General features: G+C 37.2%; 3 protein-coding genes across 11 annotated transcripts in view; 2 read left to right on the top strand and 1 right to left on the bottom strand.

Moving 5' to 3' along the window:
- The window catches only part of LOC134839024 (innexin unc-9-like), a 38,451-nt gene extending 20,146 nt beyond the window's left edge, over positions 1-18,305 (top strand). For both annotated transcript variants that reach the window (XM_063854416.1, XM_063854417.1), the window contains exons 3-8: positions 717-906; positions 4,958-5,166; positions 5,674-5,928; positions 15,049-15,279; positions 15,624-15,801; positions 16,081-18,305. In XM_063854416.1, the coding sequence (XP_063710486.1) occupies positions 717-906; positions 4,958-5,166; positions 5,674-5,928; positions 15,049-15,279; positions 15,624-15,801; positions 16,081-16,604 (1,587 nt within the window). In that variant the 3' untranslated portion in view covers positions 16,605-18,305. The remainder of the gene's footprint in view (positions 1-716; positions 907-4,957; positions 5,167-5,673; positions 5,929-15,048; positions 15,280-15,623; positions 15,802-16,080) is intronic.
- LOC134840599 (F-box/LRR-repeat protein 2-like) overlaps positions 1-21,875 on the top strand; it is a 382,029-nt gene that overhangs the window by 185,819 nt on the left and 174,335 nt on the right. The gene's annotated exons all lie outside the window — the stretch shown is intronic.
- LOC134839469 (neo-calmodulin-like) overlaps positions 20,293-21,875 on the bottom strand; it is a 41,960-nt gene continuing 40,377 nt past the window's right edge. For 3 of the 8 annotated variants that reach the window (XM_063855031.1, XM_063855032.1, XM_063855033.1), the window contains exons 6-7: positions 21,398-21,536; positions 20,295-20,892 (exon numbers count right to left, since the gene is read on the bottom strand). In XM_063855031.1, the coding sequence (XP_063711101.1) occupies positions 20,694-20,892; positions 21,398-21,536 (338 nt within the window). In that variant the 3' untranslated portion in view covers positions 20,295-20,693. Of the gene's footprint in view, positions 20,893-21,397; positions 21,537-21,875 lie in introns of all 8 variants that reach the window. The other 5 variants (XM_063855027.1, XM_063855028.1, XM_063855036.1 and 2 more) reach the window with 3 other exon arrangements.

The raw sequence follows: 21,875 nt of genomic DNA, 5'->3' as shown, positions 1-21,875 counted from the left end.
CCGAAAAATAGAAGCAAAATTTGGCGTATTTCTCATAACTTAAGTCAAGATAGACTAAAAGGGGGAGCTCATTCCTCATATAAGTAATTAACTTGATCGACAGGAAAATAATAAAATAAAGAACGTTGGCACAAATATATTGCCGAAGAACTAGAGATTAAATGAAAATTCAAATGAACTAGGATGTAGCTTAGTTTGACAAGAGCCGATGGTTCGCAAAAAAATGGAAAATTAAATTGCGCTATATTCACCCGAGCTCATCCAATACAAAAAATTACCATCCTTTCTAACTTTTGGGTTTACGGCTACGAGTCTGTTCAACTTGTGAGTTCTATCCATGATCCTTAATTAGTAACGAAAAATCAAAACAAGGATTTATACCATGGCGAAGGCCTTAAATGATCGGGATCGGACTGCATTTTGAATTTTCCAACAAAAAATGTTGATAAGAAAACCCGATGAGGTAATCAAGCAGAAATGTTTTTTTTCAAGGTTTTTTCTCAGAAAAACTTCTTTCAAAGATTGCAGAAAAGTTTCTTTTAAGGTTCTTCTCCAAAAACAACAAATTTTTTAGCATGCTGTGCCAAGAACTACCTCAGCATTGCATTTGTCTATCTGTTTGCTAATACCTAACTTAATTAATGGCATTGTAGTGCATTGATAGTGATGGTCCCCCCCCCCCCCCCCCCCGCAACAATTGTGTATTTTATTTGTAGTTGGTGGGAGACGTGATAGACTGCTGGACTGACGCGCAGTTCAGTGGCCAGTGGGTGAAGTATACTGACCAGATGTGCTGGGTGAGTAACACGTACCACCTGCCAGATGATATGGCCCCGGAAGTGGGGCGCAACACAGAACACATGTATGAGATCAAGTACTACCAGTGGGTGCCCATCATTCTAGCCAGTTAGTACATCACAACTCATAACTTGCACTGATAAACTAAACTGAACAGAACATTTAACTGAAACACTTATTGTTCCGACTTTCGTAACGAAAGGAACGGAATGTTTGAGCTTCTTTTTTTTGGGGTGGGTTTTTTTTCGACTTTTTAACTAGCCATTTTTGACGGAATTTTTTTACAGTATTCGAAAGCTATTGTTGTTCTAAGCTTAAATTTGAAAAAATATTTCACCTGTGATCATTTTCGTAAAGTTATGGGGGTTTAAAAATTGCCATTTTGGCCATTTGGGACAATTGACGCGCGATTTGTTTCGCGCTATTAACGCGTAAGCGAGATCTAATCCGCCTTAAAAAGCTTTCCAAATTAGTTCAAGGAAGCTTATATGCCAGAATTGATTTGTTAATAGGAGCAAAATTTATCATTTTTTACTTAAAATGGCGTGTGGCGGGATGTTTTTACAAAAAATCTCAAATTTTTTAGCAAAAAAATTAATTTTATTTTATTATATTGAAATTTTCAATGTTATTACTGCTCCATAGACCTTAAAAGGCAGTCGGTACATTCAGGGCTTCGCCCTGATACGAGCACTTTTTTACACTAGCTAGTCTCGTGTAACTAACTGAAGCTCAAAAGTTGCAAAAAGTTACAAAGCTGATGATGAATTAATTCACGGCCCTCAGGCTGGAAGCAAAACCAGATACCTGGCGTTTTAGAAAAGAAAAACCAAGGCCCATAAACTTTTTTACGTCCCAAAGATTTGAAGTTTGCCACAAACAGAAATTAAGTCAAAAACTGAGTCTCATTCCTTTCCTCGTTAATAAAATAGTTCATCCACATAAAAGAAGTATGTTCAGTTTTTTTTATTTTAAAAACCGCCCTAAGGAATATACTGAAAACTAGTTCTAAACATTGAATGAAACACTACACAAAATGTGAAATCTAATGTTTTCCAAATTCAAGTATAGACAAGACTGCTCGTATCAGGTTGAAGCACTGACTGTTCTGACTGCCTTTTAAGGTCTATGCAGCAGTAATAACATGGAAAATTTAAATATAATAAAATAAAAATTTTTTTTCTAAAAAGTTCGAAATTTTTTGAGAAAAGATCACCCCACACGCCATATTAAGTACAAAGTTATACAGTTTGCTCCCATTAACGAATCTATTTCGGCATATAATCTTCCATGAACCAATTTGGAACGATTTCTAAGACGGATTAAATCTTGCTTACGGGTTAGTAGCGCGAAATACATCGCGCGTTAATTGTTCCAAATTGGCCGAATTGCCAATTTATAAACCCTCTTAACTTTACGAAAAATGATCACAGGTAAAATATCTTTTCAAATTTAAGCTCAGGACAACAATAGCTTTCGAAGGGTGTAAAAAAAATTGGTCAAAATGGCTAGTTAAAAAGTCAAAATTTGTCTGAAGAAAAAAAACCCACCAGAGCACAAATATTCCGTTACTTTTGTTACAAAAATCTGGGCAAAAAGGATAGCCGGTTGCTGAGCAAGTAGCATAAAATGTTCGAACGCTTATTAAAACCAAGAAAAAACTTCAAAAAAGAATTTTTTGGTGAGAGGTTGGGGCGCTATTAAGGACTTTTTAATTAAGGGGTTAATGTCACAAGCCAGGAGATAGCAAACGTAGTGTTTTTTTGAAGGACTTTTTTTTTACAAATGAAGTCGCATATTAAAATGCTCCATTCTTTGGTGAAAATTTTGCTGAAATATCATGATATCTGGTTTACTTCAGCTGCATAGCATCATAGCTTTGTATCTGGTTTATTGATGGCTAGTGTTTACACTTGTTAACAATTGTCAAGAGACCATGGTGCCGATGCCAGGCTGCGTGACTCTCAATCTTGAGACCGGGAGTTCGATTTTAGCACATCGTGAAGCACATTTATCAGTTTTTATATTTTTTCTTGTAGAGAGATAATATAAACAAGGCCAAACAGTGAGCAATCAGATTGCAGCTCAGAAACTGACTGCCCAAACAGAGAAAATTATTTGCCATTTTAATCAATTGAAATTAAGCGCCGATTTTCAATCAATCATTTTTTTTCAATTTGACATTTGCAGTTTGTGAAAAGGTTACTTAAACGTGCAAGAGTTAAATCATTCAGGTAAGATCTACTAACATCAACAGAATCATTTACTGTAAAGTGAAAGCAATAGTTTTATACAAGTAAGGCAAATTGAACTCAAACAAAGCTGGACGTACCTGCGCCAACCATCGTATTTCTGCCCTTGAAAGTCGACGAAAAATTTCTTGGGTTAAAAAATGTTAAAACTAGTGGAAAGAGTTTTGATTTTTTTCCTCTTTCATGTTATTTTTTTTCATTTCTGTCCCGCGCATGATACATGAAGTACAATGTGTCCTTTTTTGTGTCTGGTAATGTAATAATAAGAAAAAATTGCGTGCCTGAGATCAATTTTGAATGATTTAAGTTGCGGATCAAACTTTAATAGAACGAAATATATTGCGCACTACTTGTCTCATTTAGAATTATATTCGTCAAAGAAGTTTTCCCTATAATTCAAAGCCCTATAACTTGACGAAAAAAACCACAATTGAAATATCTGTTTGTTTGAGCCGTGAACAGTAATATTTTTCATACTGTATAAATTGCCGTCGAAAGTTGTTAGTTAACAAGTCGAAATTGTCCGGAGAAAAAACACCCGAGCACAAATAATCAGTAACTTTTTTCAATATTCAAAAACAACTGCAAGTAATTGCATTTAATAGAGAAAATAAAAATGGTTATATTTATTATTGTACAAAAACGTTACACAACAGGTTTTTCGGAAGTTTCGGAAGTTTACAACAAAACGTATAATCTAAATATCGTATTTACTGTCCTGTTCAATAAGTTTTTGACAATCGGTAATTTTAAAACGGATCAAGACTGCTCGTATAACTACAATTGAATTATTATAACAACCAGTCTGGATGATTCGACTGCCCTTTCATCTGAAGAAAAACGCTTCAAAGAATCGATCACATAATTGAGAAAAATGGAAATCTTGAATGTTTTTTCTTTCATTTTTGTCTTCCTGTCCGCCTGCTATATAAAATACTGAGGGATGCTTGTAGCGCCTCGTATCTTTGCAACATGACCAAATTGCTGACCTCAATACAATTTGAAATGATTTAGTTTTACGCGAGTTATAAGAAGGTAACTTATCGCCCATTAACTGTTCCAAATTAACAATTTTCAAACCCCCTTAACTTGAAAAAAAAATCACAGGTGTATTTTTTTTTAAAATTTGAGCCCAGGAGAAAAATATGTTTCAGATGCTTGGAAAAATTTCATCAAAAACGTTTAGTTAAAAGTTGATATTCGACTGAGCAAAAAACCACCCATGAGTAAATATTCCGCCTCTTTCTTAGAAAGTCGGAACAAAAATACCAACACGATTGTGTGATAGGAATTAAATTTCTCCAAAAATTAGTTGAAGTGTTATGTATAATTTTGGCCATTTTTTTCAGAAATAGTTCAAGTGACCACAACGCACCAAAAATATAACAGGATTAAAAAGTGAATGATTGTAAGGATATCTTTAACTATCCTTCTTTTGCAAAAAAAGGTTAAAGTGCCACACGATTCAATGTTCAATCATTCCTAATCATTGCTTTGGCTCTTTTTGGATATAAAAATACCTTTTTTAGTGCCAATAGAGGGATATTATTCAAGAAATAGAAGTTTTACCCTGAGAATGGCCAAATTTGGAATTTTTGCGACAGCAGGGGTTTTTTTGCGACAGCAGGGGTTTTTTGCTAATAAAGTTGTGGACCTTTTTTCAAACAAGTTTTGAAAATTCTTCCGGACAACTGAAAAGACTGTTATGCAAGTTTTTCAGTAAACCTCCCAATGTCAATTTTTTGGCTAGCGATTTTCCTCAAAATTAATATACATGGCAACATAAGAAAAGTTTTAGTGTCATTCAGTCAAAATGTATATCGCTAAAATTATCATACAAGGGTTCTTTTGGGGTACAAGGAGTACATTAATGCATTGATGAAGCTGGTCGTGTTTTAAAATTGCAGTGCAGTCGCTGCTCTTCTTCTTGCCGTCTATGTTGTGGAGTGCAGTAGCAGACAGCAGCATAGACATCTCCAACATAGTGAGTGTGCTGTCAGAAAAAGACCACGCGATAGACCCGGAGAAGAGGGACGGGGCTGTGAAGAACCTCGCTCTGCAGTTCCACAGATACATCAACAACAGGAAACACTACTCACACACCCACCTCACCCAGGTAGTGCTATTTTTGGATATCTTTAATTATCCCCCTTTGCTAAAGGGAGGGGGAGATAGTCGTTACTAGCTACAAAATTCGCATATGCTTAATCGCTCAATTATTTCATTACAGGGATGAAATCCTCGTAGGCGCCAAAGGGGGGAGGAAATAGTTGAAGAGATCCTCTTTTTTTCATATACAACTGATGATTGGCTCAGCTGTTTGTCCGAGTTCTTAAAAATGAGTATTTATGAACGTGGTTGGCATGTTGGAAATCAAAGTTGCTATAAGACGATTTATCCCCAAGGAAAAGGACCAACATACGAGCTGTTTACGTAGACCACCTGTTGTGACCCCTGGTTAAGAACTGCACGCACTTTTTTGGCTATAATTGTGTTGCTGAAGGTTTCTTCCCGTTTTATGTGGCAACTTTTAGAGTTGTTTTTCAATTGAGCGTTCAGATCCTTTTTATTTTTAAAACGTCCTACTTGATTTATATGTGACATGTGAGTGTATTTTTTTCAGGTGCGTCGCAAGCTGCGAGATACAAACAGTTTCTGCCTTTCATGTGGAAGTAGATACGGCAACTACCTCGGTCTAATCTACCTGTTGTCCAAAGTGCTATTTGTGTTCAACGCCTGGGCACAACTCTTCTGTCTGGATTCCTTCTTGGGTCCCAGGTTCCACGCGTACGGGTTCGAAGTGCTGAGTAGCATGTACAATGGAGTGGACTGGACCAACAGCAAACGGTTCCCCAGAACCACATTGTGCGACTTCACTGTAAGTTCAAATGCATATATACTGTAAATGGATAAGTACTACATGTAAGCAAGAAGGATGTCGAATTGCAGCGAAAGTGGTATGGAATTTGCTAGCAATAATCTGGTTGCTAGTTCAAAGTTAGCATGTGTGCCTCAATTTGCAAGGTGAGCTCTTGCTAGTAGGTCACAGCTTAGTTAAGCTGAAATAAATTACATTCGAGTTAGACCTCTGGCTGCTTAACTAAAAATTTAAAAAATGAAGAAAATCACTGAAAATATAATTCAGCTATTTATGTTCCAGATTAAAGTATGGCAAATCTTAGCATAGTTCCGACTGATATTGTGTTTTCTGTATAAAATGTTAGCCGTTTTTACACTTGCGAAGCTAGTGTATTAGTACGAACCTTCTTTTTTTCCAACCTAAGTCGCAAATTTTGGTGCGGCACCTCAATAATGGTGGGGCATCTATACAGCTTTTTGATAGCATGTGCTTTGACATTCGAATCGTAATAAACTGACACAGTTGATGCATTTTTAATTCATCAAATGAACCGAAAAAAATTAATTGTTTCAAACAAAATCAATAATAAAAACTCGATTTCAGAAATTTTCTAGCTCAATATATCTAGCGATTTTTTGAAATGCATAATTTATACATAATGTGACTTTATGAACTAACCTAATTTGAAAAAACTATATTTCGTAGATTTTCAAAGACTATGCTCGGTACATTCTGTTCTACTTGCACAGTAACCGGCTATCCTTGTTTAAATTGAAGTTAATTCAAGCAAAACGTTTTTTTTTGGCCTAATACTTTCTAGTTAGTTTTTGACTTCGTTTCCCATTGATTTTCAACGTTCAAATAGGTGTGTTCTTATGTTTTTGATGTAACTTCGCAAAAAATATGCTCTCCCGTTCAGATTTTTTTTATGCATAGTAAATTGCTTCAAAGATGTGTAACAATTTTTTGCATTTTTTTTGAATGATTTTCTAGCTTACACAGAAACACTGATTTTTTTTTTGGAATCCTGCAGCTAGAATTGACTGGCTATTGAAACATTTTTAACATAAAATCTTTACACTTGCGAGTAAAGATTTTCCCGATGACATCTATCTGACAGATCTTACTTCATTTTCTGACTCGTTGTTTCAATAAGCCGTACTAATTTTCAGGTTAGTTCCCACTTGGCCTTGAGGTAATGTGGTCGCTTGTTCACCTCAAGGTCTGGAATACCTTTTCTTAATTGTTGATGCAACTGGAACTTTTTCGGTTAAAATTAATTTATTGGACTTTCGCAACAATTACTACTCGAGATGCAACAATTACCACTCGAGATGCAACAATTACCACTCGAGATGAAAAAAAAAAAACATGAAATATAAATGAAACAATTATGACTCTAGATGAAACAAAGATGAAACATATTATGAAACAAAAGTTGGATCAATGATGAAAAAGCTTACAATTTATGAATTGCTGCTTAAAGCATCATCTAAATTAATTGAGTCTAGCAAGTGTTGAGTTAAAATCGAGACCGAAACTTCTTGAGTACTGAGAAAGATTTAATGTAGAACAACTTCTGTAGAAGTTTGTTTTCCAGAAAAGGAAGAAGTGGCTATTTTTTTCTTTTTTCGTTCCTGGAAAACAGCAGGCTGCTGTTGTAGCCATTTCTTGTATGGGGGTTGATTGGACGCACGCTGACAAAATCGTTTTCCTCTATACTGACCATGTCCAGGTTCGTTCATAAAAGCTTGACAATCCGAGTACGTGTATTTTTTCACAACTTTTGTGACTTGAGGGTCACTTTCATTAGCCGATTTTGCTAACGCTTTCTGTATCCGTTATTTTTTTGTTCGTGAATCGCGTGCAAAGTTTTTCGTTTTTGCTTGTCCTAATGTGTCGGTTGGCTCATTTATGACGGAAATGTTTATTGGTGGCACGGTTTTTGGAGGTTTCATGGGCTGAAGTGCCGCTATAGTTGATGGTTTTGGTGGCGGAACAGTTGGAAATTTCTCACTTGCTTGTTTCATCTTCTCTAGACTTATCTTTAAATCATAGCTGAACTGTTCTAAGGTTCACATTGATTAGACTGAGTTAAGCTTTCAGGAGCTTAAGTTCAGAACCGTTTGTCCCATAGCCACATAGTCATTAATTATAAATTTGTATCGAGATACAAGCTTACGGGCCCCGCTTTTTGCGTTTTGGATGGGAATGGGATGCCTTAAAAGAAGTATACAAAAAATATTGCCGACATCGTTCACCTTCATTTGTGATCTAACCCATTGTGTCCTGAACGATTCATTACAAATCACGTTGTTGCACTTGATTTTGATGAATATTGATGATACCGAATTGATTTTTTATCGCATTCTTCGAGCGCGTTGTAGAAGTCCATGATCAATCAGTTTTGCTTAAAAATCGGTAAAGCAAAGTTTGTTTCTAGCAACGTCTGTAAAATAGCGAGACCGCTTCTCGACTTTTCCCCATCATGGTGTGCCCCTTTGATTGTTGTATTTATCCAATTTGTCACCTGAAAAATTGTTCTACGTCATCTTCGTTTAGTTGAGGCAGTGCTTGGGCTAGCAAATTGTCAGTTGATTCGACTTCTTGGAAGCTTTCGCTTTCTTTTGCTATTGAAACATTAACTTTTTTTAACTTCTGATTTACTTTGTTTTTCTTTGCGCTTGACCATGATTGTTTGAGCAAGAAGTACTCTACACCAAATAGCTCTCCATTGAATTTGTTTGGGCTTTCAACCCTGGTACTGCCTTCGAACACAGTAGTCGAGGCTATACGAACTTTTGCTAGCCAAATCACATCCGAAGTTATAAAGTTAAGTTTCTGGAAAACAGCAGCAGCCCGATCGTTGTTCCACCGAACGGCTCGTCTATGAGTAATGTTTGCATATTTACGGCAATCCTAGAGTTACTTGGTATCATCTAGTTGATATGGAGACGGAAGCTTTCTAGCGAATTTGAACCTCTCGCACACCTGTAGGTAGGAAGCTGCGTGTCGTCCTTTTGCAGTGTTCGCACTATCCATACAGCTATCAGGGTCACTAATGCTATTGCACTGTCGCACGTGGTCTTTCCAAGTTGCATTGATTTCAGGACGTAGAAGCGGAGGATCTAATACGTTTTTCACGCTTATGAAAATTTCCAATAGGTGTGATATGACTGCTTTCCTTTCCTCTGGATTCCTATGAGGTTGTCGGCAGTGTCGGGCCGTTTGTTTTTTTTTCTCGTCACATGCTTCTCCGGGTCGTAGTTTTTCGCACGTTTCTTCCGCCTTTCTGTACAAACTCTTCCTTCTTCTTTTCATAGAGTGCATCCAGATCGGGTCTCACTCGTAAGTCGCAAATTATAAGCTCGCCATGAAGCACCCATGTAGTTGGTGGCTTTCAGTGATACATCCACTTGCAATTCTACGCATGAAATGGTAGATGTCTATTCTTACCTTGAGATTAGGCTAATTTGAGAACAATCGTTTGATGAAGCTTGGCATGTTGGTTGATGTACAGCATCCTCAGTCAACATACAAGACTCTAAATGACTCTATTTTGGACTTCTGGTATCTCTGAGTCAATTTTTTTGTCATTTTCTTGAAGCCTTTTAGTCGATTCCGATTCAGTAAAGACTCAAATTTGTACCTGTCGGTGTTCATTTCCGACATTAGTAACCCACGAAGCTGATTGCTTGAGTTATCCGCTGAGCTTTTTTGCGATTTGTCTTAGTTGAATCCATCTTCAAAATTTGTCCGTAGAGATACACTTTTCAAACCTGAACACTGATAAACACCGATGGGATTGTTAGCCTTCATACTGGCCCAGATACTATAAGTGTCTATTCAGGGAGCCTTCGTTATGGTAATCTTCGTTTCTCGTCATAACGCTCGCACATGAGTCCCAAGTGTTCGATTTTGCTTTGCATTTACAATTGATTGTCACATGCAAATTTATATGTCTGTATGCAAGGAAATTGGTCTGCCACCTGGTCTGCTAGCAAGGAAATCAATGGTCTCATGTCTGGAAAGTTCCTGTGCAATCGGTGCACTGGAAGTTGACGACACTTTTTTCGTCGGGATGCTGTGATTCGGCAATTGCGTCTCGTTGGCTCCATGTTCATAGAAATTGGAATTTCATTTGACATAGCGCATTTTTGATTTTTTTAACATCAGCGGCAGCCCACGTCAATGGCCGAGGAGCTTTTCCTCTAGTACAAGGCAAGTTTTTGTAGATCTGCCTTTCGATTTAGCGTTAAATGGCATTGTTGTTAACTTTGAATTTTGAGCTCATCCTGCTTATTACCTGTTTAGATCAATTTATAGTTTTTCCCTGATTAGGCAAGGCTTTTTGCTTTCCTTTTTCAATAATTTTTTGTCAGGTTTCTACTTTTGTTCAGAATTCCAGAATAGTTGGAGTTTTTGTAGAATTTTGGAGTTTTTGTACAATTGGTTGATCTTATCCAATACAAAACTCAAATTCGAAACTGAATTTGTTAAAAATTAGGACCTTGAAAAGATATTTAACTCTTTTCGCTTTGTGTCATCCGCAATGATGTGATTTGATATCTTAAAGCAACATTTCATTAAGCTCGGCGGATCAAAAACCATGTTTTTCTGATGTTTTCTAAAAGCCTTTTTTGATATTTTCTGTTGTAAAACTGAACAACATTGAGTCTTTTCTGGCTTTTTATTATGAAATTAGTTCTTTTCTTTTTTTTTGTGGCATTTTCAGTTATTTATTCAGGTTAAAAGCTTTCAAATGGTGTAGAACAACTTCCATTTCAATCAAAATAAGTGTGGATTTTAAAAGAAATGGTAGTAAAATCGTAATAAGAGACAAATCAAAAGTAAAAGAATTTTCTGCGAATTGCATTATTCTGATTGCAGAACAACATTAATGAATACAGCAAACCTTAGTCAGATATTTTTTTCTCCCCCTTTCTCTCTTTTCCCTTTCTTCTAAAACAGAGAAGTTCTTACCCCGGCCTATGTGCAGGTGCTATTCTTATCTTCTCTGTATCGTTTCAGTTTCAGTACATGTGCTGCAAGTGTTGTTCATCGTAATTTCAGGAGTATAGTTTACAAATTTAATTTATTACGAATACAATTTTTTTTGCTACTCAAACGGTGTCTGCTTTAAAATTGTCGCTCAAGTGCTCAATAAAACCTTGGCTTTCCGAAACGTGTATCTTCTCACAGCTTTCTTGACTTGAGGTGTCACTTCAATTGGCAGCTTTTTCTAGCGCTTTCTCTATCTACCATTTGGTTGTTGGTGACATGTGTGCAAAGTTTTTCGTTTTTGCTTACCCTGCCGTGTCGGTTGGCTCATTTATGACGGAAATGATTACTGGTGGCACGGTTTTTGGAGGTTCCATGGGCTGAAGTGCCGCTATAGTTGATGGTTTTGGTGGCGGAACAGTTGGAAATTTCTCACTTGCTTGTTTCATCTTCTCTAGACTTATCTTCAAATCATAGCTGAACTGTTCTAAGGTTCACATTGATTAGACTGAGTTAAGCTTTCAGGAGCTTAATTTCAGAACCGTTTGTCCCATAGCCACATAGTCATTAATTATAAATTTGTATCGAGATACAAGCTTACGGGCCCCGCTTTTTGCGTTTTGGATGGGAATGGGATGCCTTAAAAGAAGTATAAGAAAAAATCCACGGTCACTGGTGACTTTGAGGGAAATTGGGCTGGAAACTCGGCTGACATAAAACACCTACATATGTGATCTAGTCTAATGTGTCCTGAACGAGTCCTTCCAAAGCGTCTTGTTGAACTTGATTTTGATGTAGATTGACGATATTGCATAGGGCTATTATCGTATTCGTCGAGCGCGGTGTAGAATCCATGATCAGTTTCGCTTCCAAATCGGTGAAGCAAAGTTTGTTTCTATCAACGTCTGCAAGATAGTGAGACAGCTTCTGGACTTTGTCCCATGCTGGTATGCCTCTTCGATAGAAACATATCTCCAGTTTGTCATCTGAAAAAGACTTTACGTCATCTTAATTTAGTTGAGGCAGTGCTTGGGGTAGAAAAATGTCTTTTGCTTCGACTTTTTGGGTTCCGTCTTGGAGTAATGATTGCATACTTACGGCATTCATAGAGTTACTTGGTATCATCTGGTTGATATTGAGATATGAAGCTTTCGAACGAGTTTTAATCTCTCGCACACCTGTAGACAGGAAGATGCGTGTCGCTTTTTTGTAGTGTTCGCACCATGCGATACAATTATCAGGGTCACCAATGCAATTGCAATGTGGAACTTGATCTTTTCAAACTCCATCGATTTCAGGAAATAGAAGCGGAGGTTTTAATGAGCCTTTTGCGGTTTTGAAAGTTTCTAATAGCTGTGATATGAGCGCTTTCATTTCCTCTGAAATAATAGTAGTGCGTCGGCTGTGTCGCGCCATTTCTTGTTTTTCCTATGCTCTTTGGGTCGTAGTTTTTCAAGTTTTTTCCGCCACTCTGTTTAAACTGTTCCATCTTCGCTTTATAGAGGGCATCCAGATCGCTCCCACTCTTAAATCGAGAATCATAAGCTCGCCCTGAAGCACCCATATAGTTCATGGTTTCCAGTGGTACATCCACTTGCAATCCTACCCATGAAATGGTAGATGTCCTTTTTTACCACGAGGTTAGGCCAGTTTGAGAAAAATTGACTGATGGAGCTTGGCCTGTTGGTTGACGTACATCATTCTCGGTCCTTATACAAGAATTTTAGTGGCTCTAATTTGGCCTTCTCTTATCTCTGAGTCATTTTTAGCCCGTTCTTGCAGCCCTTCCGTCGATTCCGATTCAGTAGGGACTGAAACTAGTACATGTCAGTGTTCATTTTCGATGTTAGTAATCCACGCAGCTGATTGCTTGAATTTCCCGCTCAGCTTTTTTGCAAGTTTTTCAATGTAGATATCAGTTGGTTTCCTTTTCAAAACTAGAGGCAGATACGCACTTCGAACGTTTATCGCGAAAAGCCATTTAGGACTACCAATCATTTGAAGAGGAGGCGGTGGTCTGCACTCGGCGGCGTCTAAAGGAAGTCCTTTTCGATGGGATTGTTTGCCTTTCTATTCGCCCAGATACTATAAGTGTCGATTTAGGGAGCCTTTGTTATGATTATCTTCGATTCTCCTCAACGCTCGCACTTGAGTCTCAAGTGTTCGAGTTTGCGTTGCAATGACAATTGATTTGTCACATGCAATTTTATGTGATAGTTTGCAGGGAAAACGAGCTGTCACCTGGCTTGCTAGCAGGGAATCAATGGTCTCATGTCTGGAAAGTTTCTGTGCAATCGGTGCACTCAAGGTAGTCAATAGCTAGGTAGCAAGCGCTTTTCAGGTCTAGCAGTCCTCACTGTATTATAGCGCTTTTCTTGTTTGTTTCTTGTGACATCTTGGTCACTTCAACAGCACCTGCCCCATTTAGTAAGACGAAAAAACGCCTGCCCATATAGTACTCTGGCTGGAAAATACCCCGGTTACTCGACTGAGCTGGGTACCACCACAAAATAATCCAGCTGACGAGTTTTTTCACGAGTGAATAGCAATTTTCCCATCCATTTTTGATTTATAAGGCCAATACTGTCAAGCCAACATTTTAATGGAAAATTGCGCAAGCTATTGCTCAGTTTAGAGTTTTTCGGGTTGCAGGATCGTCGGGTTGCTTACTTCCTACGGCGATGTAAGGAACGAGTTGCTTACTTATAGCGGATGTGGAAGTTGGCGACACTTTTTTGGTCGGGATGTTGTGATTCGGCAATTGCTTCTTGTTGGCTCCATGTTCATAGAAGTTGTAATTCTGTACTGTCCGCAATGATGTGATTTGAAAAATTTTAGAATCATTTCATTAAGCTCGGCCAGATCAAAAACCACGATATTGAGTCTTTTTGGCTTTTTTTTTTCGAAATTTGTTCTTTTCTTACTCTTTTGGCATTTTGAGTGATTTTTTCAGGTTAATAGCTTTCAAATTATGTGAATTACGTTTCATTTCAATCAAAATAAGTATGGATTTTTACTTGAAAAGGGAGTGAATTCTAAAGAAGAGACTAGTTAAACGTTTTAAATTTTTTTGCGAATATCATTATTCTAACCGCAGAACATAATGAATGAATACAGCAAGCCAGGGGCCATGCTAATCTACTCTGTATTATTTCAGTTTCAGTATATTTTGTGCAAGTGTTGTCCATTGTAGTTTCAGGGGGATTGGAATTTTTTTTACAAACAAAAAATCTTTTTTGTTAGGCTCAACTGTTTTCTGCTCAAAATTTGTCGGCTTTCTGATGCAACGTAAGTTTTGTTCAGTTGTTAATTTGATATTCAATTGTTTTGTTTGGCATGTGAATGGTTTGGTACATGCGTACGACGTGTGAGCGCTTTGGTAGACCTAGTTTTTTGTCAACATTTTTCTTCTTTTTTATTCAATTTTTGTTCAAATTTACTTTTTTTGTTTATTGTTCCGATTTTCGATACGAAAGTAGCGGAATATTTGTGCTCGGGGTGGGTTTTTTTTCTTCAGACAAATTTCGACTTTTTAACTAGCCATTTTTGACGGAATTTTTTTGTATCATTCGTAAGGTATTGTTGTCCTGAGCTCAAATTTGAAAAGATATTTCACATTTTTCGTAAAGTTATGGGGCTTTAAAGATTGCTACTTTGGCCATTTTGACCAATTTGGGACAATTAACGCGCGATATAATTCGCGCTATTAACGCGTGAGCGGAGATTTAATCCGTCTTAGAAATTGTTCCAAATTGGTTAAAAGAAGCTTATTCGCCATAACTGGTTTGTTACAAGGAGCAAAATCTATCCTTTTGTATTTTGTATGGCGTGTGGGGGGATGGGGATGATTTTCATAAAAAATTTCAATTTTTAGAAGAAAAAAAATTGTTCATTTTATTTTTTCTTACATTTAATTTTTTAATGTTATTACTGCTCCATAAACTTTAAAAGGCAGTCGGAACATTCAGGGCTTCACCCTGATACGAGCAGTCTTGTTTATGTTTGTGTTGTATCGATCGCAAGTGATGCGAAGCTCCGCTTCACCTGTGTAATTTTTTTCTTTCCAATCAATTTGTCTGTTGTTTTTTATTGTTCGTTTGTGAATGTTTGCTTGAGATTTTCGATGTTGTTGTGTAGGTGAGGAAGATGGGGACGATCCAGCCAGTGACTGTGCAGTGTGTGTTGAGTATCAATCTGTTCAACGAGAGGATCTTCCTCTTCGTCTGGTTCCTCCTCATGTTCATGGCACTCCTCAACTCCTTCAACTTCGCCCTCTGGCTGTGGCGCCTTGTGCTCCGCAGAAACAGATATGCATACATCCGGAAACACTTGACTCTCATGGACCAGATGAACACTGCACACAACATCGTGAGTGGAGTTCGCTCGTACCTAATGTTATTTTGTTGACTAGAATCAGCTTTTTATGTAAAATGAAAAAAAAAACACGAGATGGTAAACTGAAAGATTAGACTTTTGGGCCCTTAGATAAGTTCAAGAGTTGGTTTGAAATTGGTCATGTTGAAATGGTGCCACAGACATTATAAAAGACATTATGGTCAGCGCAGCAATCAAATTTGTCGACAGTATATGCTTAATACTTGCCCCTGTAAATAGGCAATACTTGTCCACAGTTACAAACTATTGGCATTAAAATGATCAAAAGCAAAGAAAATGATTGGTGTCAGCATTTACTTAATTATGATGCTCTTCAGAGACACGTGGTGCCTTTCATGGACGACTACCTGCAGCACGACGGAGTGTTCGTCATCCGACTCATAAGCAAGAACACGACTTCACTCGTCGTCTCGGAGATGTTGGCCGCCCTATTCCACAACTTCCAAAACCAACAGAGCAAAGACAAGGACAAGTCTGATGAACAATCCCAGCCTTGTAAGTGAGCTACAAGATGTTAGATCTCATTTTGAGTTTGATATTTTTAGTCTGAAGGATATACAATATCAGTATATAACTCTAAAACATCACGCATGAACCCTAAGACTCTTCAAGGTGAGATCCGGGACTCATGAGTACTCACTGATAGTTATGGATTTCTCGAAAAAGTTACTAAATGTAACGTATCGATTGTTACTTAAAAAAGAACATAGATTCTCACGAACTCATTAAGAAAACTGTTAACATTTAACGTTGGGATATTTTTTCTTGATACAGCGATTTCATCCAAAGGCTCCAGATCCGGTCTGAGTAGTCGCAGGAGCTCGCTGCAAAAGTTGCTGCCTCCCTCTCGCAAAGGCTCAATGCCGCCTTCTTATGCATCGGCCGGAGGATTCAGCAGCAGTCGAGCCCACCACGCACTCACGAACAAAATGGCCGAAGGACTAATGGACGATTTAGATGATGTACATAGTGGAGTTTCATCTGAACCAGAAAAACATCATTTTCCGAGGGGGGACCTGGACCACATCTCTCCTGATGAGTTGGCATCGATTAGGCGGTTTTTGAAGCAACAGGACAAGCTTCTGCAGCAAAACCAGGGTGGGGAAGGGGTGCCTAGACACCACCCCAGTGCACCCCCAGTGAGTAGTGCAATGGCGAATAACTACTCGGTCGCCCCTACTATGACTCATAATCACGGCTACGCGATGTTCTCTTCGCCCCATGACGAGGCGTCTCAATTTGACCTTGACAATCACCCGAAGGCTCTTGAGGCAAGGGGGGAGTCTAGTCATTGCTAGGTTACCCGATGCGAGTTTCTGGATATTCTAGACTGATTTGACAAGTTGTCAGACCAGTTGCGTTAGACTTTATAGACAAAGTCTTGATTTCCATCCGAACATATTAAACGTCACAATGCCAAAGTAGTTAATGCCTTGTATTCATTCCATCAGCGCTGTGATTCCTCGCCAATAGTAGAAAACTTCTCAATTAGGATGCCAAAATATTGTATTGTCTGCTCAAGCTTACATGCATTTCTTTTGCAGTAGTTTTCAGTCAGTTATGTTTTTTCACTGTTATACTTTAATAAATTAGCGTTCAAGTTAATCATTTCATGTCGAACGGTGGGAATGCAGATATCCAGTTTAAAACGTCCATTTTTTATTATAAAAAACTATCCATGTTATACGGAGATTGGTTTCAGTGCCAAGATTTTTTGATTTTTGTTATCATTGTTTTTTGAAAACCTTTCCCCCACTGGTATTTAACTATGCAGTTTATAAAGAATTCAAAAGCTCTCTCGCTGTTTTGTGTTGCTTCACTTTTGGCTTCGCTTCAGTCTCATCCAATGCTTTTCGGGTGCTTATTTTTTCCTTCCTTATTCAAGTGTTAATTATTTGGGCATTCATTTCTCAACAAGTGCATTCGAATTTAGTCTAGTTTTGTGTCTCATTACTCATTATCTTTTTTTGCTGTTTTCTTCGTGTGCTAAACTCAGGGCTATTCAAAAATTGATGGCCATTATTGATACACTATTAATGACCATCAAAAACACATGCAGTAATGGATTTTTGGCATTTATAGCAGAATGGCATTAATTTTTTTTTCGGAAAAATAATACCATTTCCCCCATTTCAAACAAACAAGGGCTATGCCGTGCCAACTTAGGCAAACGGAAGTGAATCTGTCCGAAAACCACGTTGACCTTTTTGCTATCGATTATCTTTTCAAAATTCTACTTAAATCCATGATTAAAAGTTGGTTGATGGAAGTTAAATTGAGTAGGCGTGAAAATCTGGATTATTAGTTTGGTCTTGAGGTTTTTTTTGTTCAAGATCTTCATTTCAAAAAATAAAACTTTTTTTGTCTATGTTGGCATCGAAAACAATAATAGTTTTTTAAATTTACCTACCCTAATACAGTAATGAGTTTTTTCGTTCAGTTTTTTTTTGAGGCATATTCCTTAAAAATTGCAATATAACTGATATCAATTGTATTTCTTCGTTACAAGATTAATAACTTAAGATTCGAGAAGTAGGACGTAATTTTTGTTGTATTATTTTTCAGATAGATAAAATTTTCACTTCATTACTCATGCCATGTGTATGTTCTGCTTATACATTCAGAACTCAGAGCCACCAGAACTTCTCTATTGTCAACCACCGGTCAAACTTACTTTATCGAAAGACTAAGAATAGTTCCAATGACATAATTAAGAGTATACCTACTGACTTGATTGTTAGACAAATATGAGTGGTTGTTTGGTGGCGCTTGAAAAGGCTTGACGCTATCAGGGTTCTTTGCTCATAATTTCACTTTTTGTCTTCTAATTCCTATTGAATCAACCCTAGTTTCAATCCATTTGGTGGAATATTCACGGATATTTCTTATGATATTGTTATTAAACATTAAAATGTTGTTGTTGTTTTTAAATTTGTTCGTGTTGTGATGTACCGTTGTGTTTTATCCCTACGAGGGTTATGAATAAAACGTGGAGTGTACTTGGTTTTCCATAAGAATTTGAAAGTGTTCTCAGAATACAAGGATAGCCGGCTCAGCTCCTCAACAGGAGCACAAAATGTTTTCACCACAGTAATTTAAAAAAGCAACAAAATTCATCCGAAGAGGTGGGTTGGTTAACTTGGTTATAAAATCAAAAGAACTAGATATGAAGTTAGTTCTTTCATTCATCGATTTTTCCGTCACGATTTTTCCGCTCATTCATTCATCGATTTTTTCGTCACAATTTTTTGAGTTTTTTGAAATAGAGTCAAGACGAGCAGTTAGGCGAAAAAAAACCAAGCCACTTCATAGTTACTTGCCGTTACTTCGTGACGTGGTCAGAAAAATGAACTCTTATCCAAAATCCAATTAATAGGCAGGCATCTAATTTTCTGCTTCATATATTATTTAATTTTTGAAATTATCAGAATTTCATTTTTTTGTTTTCTAGTATTACAAAAACGTTATTATAAAAACTGTTTTTCGCTTAAATATAAGTATGATTGCGATTAGCAAGCGTTATCAAATCGGAATAAAGACTATTTTTTTCGTGTTAACAACTTGCTTAACAGAATAACTTGTTCATAATTAATTCAAACTTTTGTGCTTGTACGGAACTTAGCCTGCAGGTGAAGAATACGCCTGGGATGGCAAAAGTCGAGGGTTCGAATCTGACCAGGAACTGTTTTTTTTTCATGTTGGAAATTTGTCTTTCCAAAAATTGTCAGCCTATACTTTGCCTGCTTGTGTTTTGTCAGCTTAGTTGTATTCAAGGTAGTTTTCAAGGTAGTTGCTTTTAATGTTTTGAATTATTCTTGCCAATTTTAATTTTACTAGCCTTGACTTGGTTTATTTTGCTGTTTGTTTTTCGCTCAAAAACTATATTCAACTTAAATGATTAAGATTTATATTTATTGGGTCAGTGACCTAGTTTGGGGTCACTTTAAATAAAGTATAAGTTTTAAGCTTCATTCTCGATCGCACAAATTGCTAAAACTTTTTAAAATAAACTTATACTTCAAAGGTTTTCAAACAATTATATTTTAGGTTCAAAGGGAAGTTTTTTAAGGTTCGTCGGCTCAGTTGCCCCTGGTTAATTGTCTTTTAATTCTCATTAATTGTCGTCGATTGTGTTTTAGAACCTTTTTTCCGCAAAGTGAACTTGATTCCAGACAACATCTTCAGTTTTTTAAGTTGTGGGTTTTTGAATTTTTTTAAATTTTTTTTTTGTACTTGGTAGCTTTCTTTTTCTGTCTGCTAGCTTGCACTGCTATTCTTATGTTGTATTGCAAGTGAAGCGAAGCTGCATTACTGTTGCTGCTTTCAAAAAATCAAGACCCATGAGACGAAAAATAAATTTAATTTCACCAGTATTCATTTAAAAGCAATTAGCTAATTACCGTGTAATTTTGAACTGCGCAGGGGCGGATTTAGGGGGAGACGGAGGGGGTGGACGCCTTCTTTAGGGATTTGAATACCTGCCGACCCAAACTTTGTACTGTTTTGAGATATCCACTTTTGGCTGATGGACCCTAAAATTTTTCTAAATGCGCCTGTGGCGCCAATATACACTAATTTTCAAGGGAGGACGCGCGCGCCAAATGAAAACGCAATTTTTTGTGTCAAAATTTTAAAAATTGCATAAAAACGCTTTTTTGGCCTGTTTCTCAAATTTTTGCTTGCGGCGCTGAAAATTTCGCAGAAAATTTCTTCTTCTTCGTGCTTGGGGAGAGCTCGGAAAATCAATTTGATTGACCTAGAAAACAAAAGGTCAACAAAATTTTGAAAATCTGCCCCCCCCCTCCCTCGAGAAAATCCTAGATCCGCCCCTGGAACTGCGTATAACTATTGTATATATTTTGTATAAGTTTTATGGTGAATTGTTTCTTACTATTGGCCCTAAATACGATTTTTCTCATAAAAGCTTGCGATTGGTTTCGTCTTGAAAAATTCAGTTTTTTTTGAGAAAATTCAATGGCTAGCACAAAATTCAATTCAGAAAATTAACAGGAAGTAGAGAGGAAGAAAGAATGAAATACGTTTTTATTTTCAAACAAATAATTTTCGATCAATCAGTGATAAGTTGACAACCCAAAAACTCATTTCTCTGGAAGTTCTGAAACATGGCTGAAACTGTTTGCTTAACAATTAAACTGCCATTCTTTAAACATTTTGATTCGTTATGATGCGTACAGCATAGTTCTGACAATCATAATCAATAAATTCATTAAAAAAATCTAAATTGAAATTAAAGAAACTGAATAAAAAAAATAGCTGAAGCATGACTGCAAATATGCGTAACCTGTCGTGAAATTTCTATAAGTTTTTGATATTTTCTCAGTTGCAACAAGGCTTCCAATTTTGGGAACTGTCGAGATTTGGCCTCTCTATGTGGAGGCTGTGGTGGTTGCACTGCTTGTTTGTTGTTGTGGTTGTTGTTGTTGGGGTTCGAGGGGGTTGCTTTTCATCATGTTGGAGAAGGCCTCGAATGTGATCTGGTCCTCTCCGTCCACTTCCACGTGACCCAGAATGACCTCGAGGTCCTCATTTGTCATGTAATCGGTCAGACGCTCCATCACTCTCCTGCATCAAAAAAGACAAACAGCATTACCATTGTATTCGGCAATAAAAACGAGTATTGAGCGGACTCCCATGATTTGAAATTGTTCAGCTATTTTTTTAAAACTGATCAGTGGCCTCAAATCTGTTAAGTGGTAATAAATATATAACGGTTTGTGAGTGTGTGTGTGGGGGGGCAAGGCTTTTTTCGAGGGTGTGAAGATTTTCAAAAAAATCGTAGAATTATTTTTCGATCTCTGCTATCTGCTATGGATCAAATACTGGTTCTGAGCTGTCCTGGAACGACCAAAAAGACCAATTGTAGTCCAACATATCGTAGCGCCGTAAAAATTTGAGCCAAAGAGGCCGTTGAAATAGTTTTTTTTCGGCTCTCTGATAGGCAAAATATATTGATGCTAGAGGCGCCTTATGAAAAATTTTAGACACATATGCAATAAGCGCCTTATTCTTTTAAATTTCGTAGTTTTTGTTAGCTTGTATATTATTTATTTGTTTTGTTTGTGCTTTCCTGATGTGTTGTTTGGTGATGGTGGGCAGTTGTTGTGTGTTGAACAGCTTCCAAGCCTCTTCTATCTCCTGGTCCAGAGAGGGTCCGTTCATCTGCTTCGCCATCATCTCCAGGAACTCATCAAAGTCAATCTCCCCATTGCCTAAACAAACAGCAATGAACATGGGAGAATTACTCGTGATAGAAGGCTCTAATGTCAAAAAGTTACATTAGCCAATCAGTGGTCATAATAATCAAAAACCTGAAAAAGCATGTGGCAAGTACATCTCAATCATAAACAGTTTAGTTTTTGAGTCCCTCTGCCTAGAGAATAGCCTCTTTTTCTTGCTCGCAACCACAACACATATTCCAAGAAGTTTTTTTGAATCATTTTTTCGTAGTTTATCAGGAAGTTTTTAAAGTCCGCCCCAATGGAGCGTTTCCATGCAAATTTTATCCTCCAACAAACATTCAAATCGGCTTGCAAAAATGAATTGTCGGT

This window comes from Symsagittifera roscoffensis, chromosome 2 (assembly GCF_963678635.1).
Source record: "Symsagittifera roscoffensis chromosome 2, txSymRosc1.1, whole genome shotgun sequence".
In the NCBI taxonomy this organism is placed as follows: Eukaryota; Metazoa; Xenacoelomorpha; order Acoela; family Convolutidae; genus Symsagittifera; species Symsagittifera roscoffensis.
Note: the sequence above shows the minus strand (reverse complement) of the source record. Positions and strands in the feature narration are given on the sequence as shown.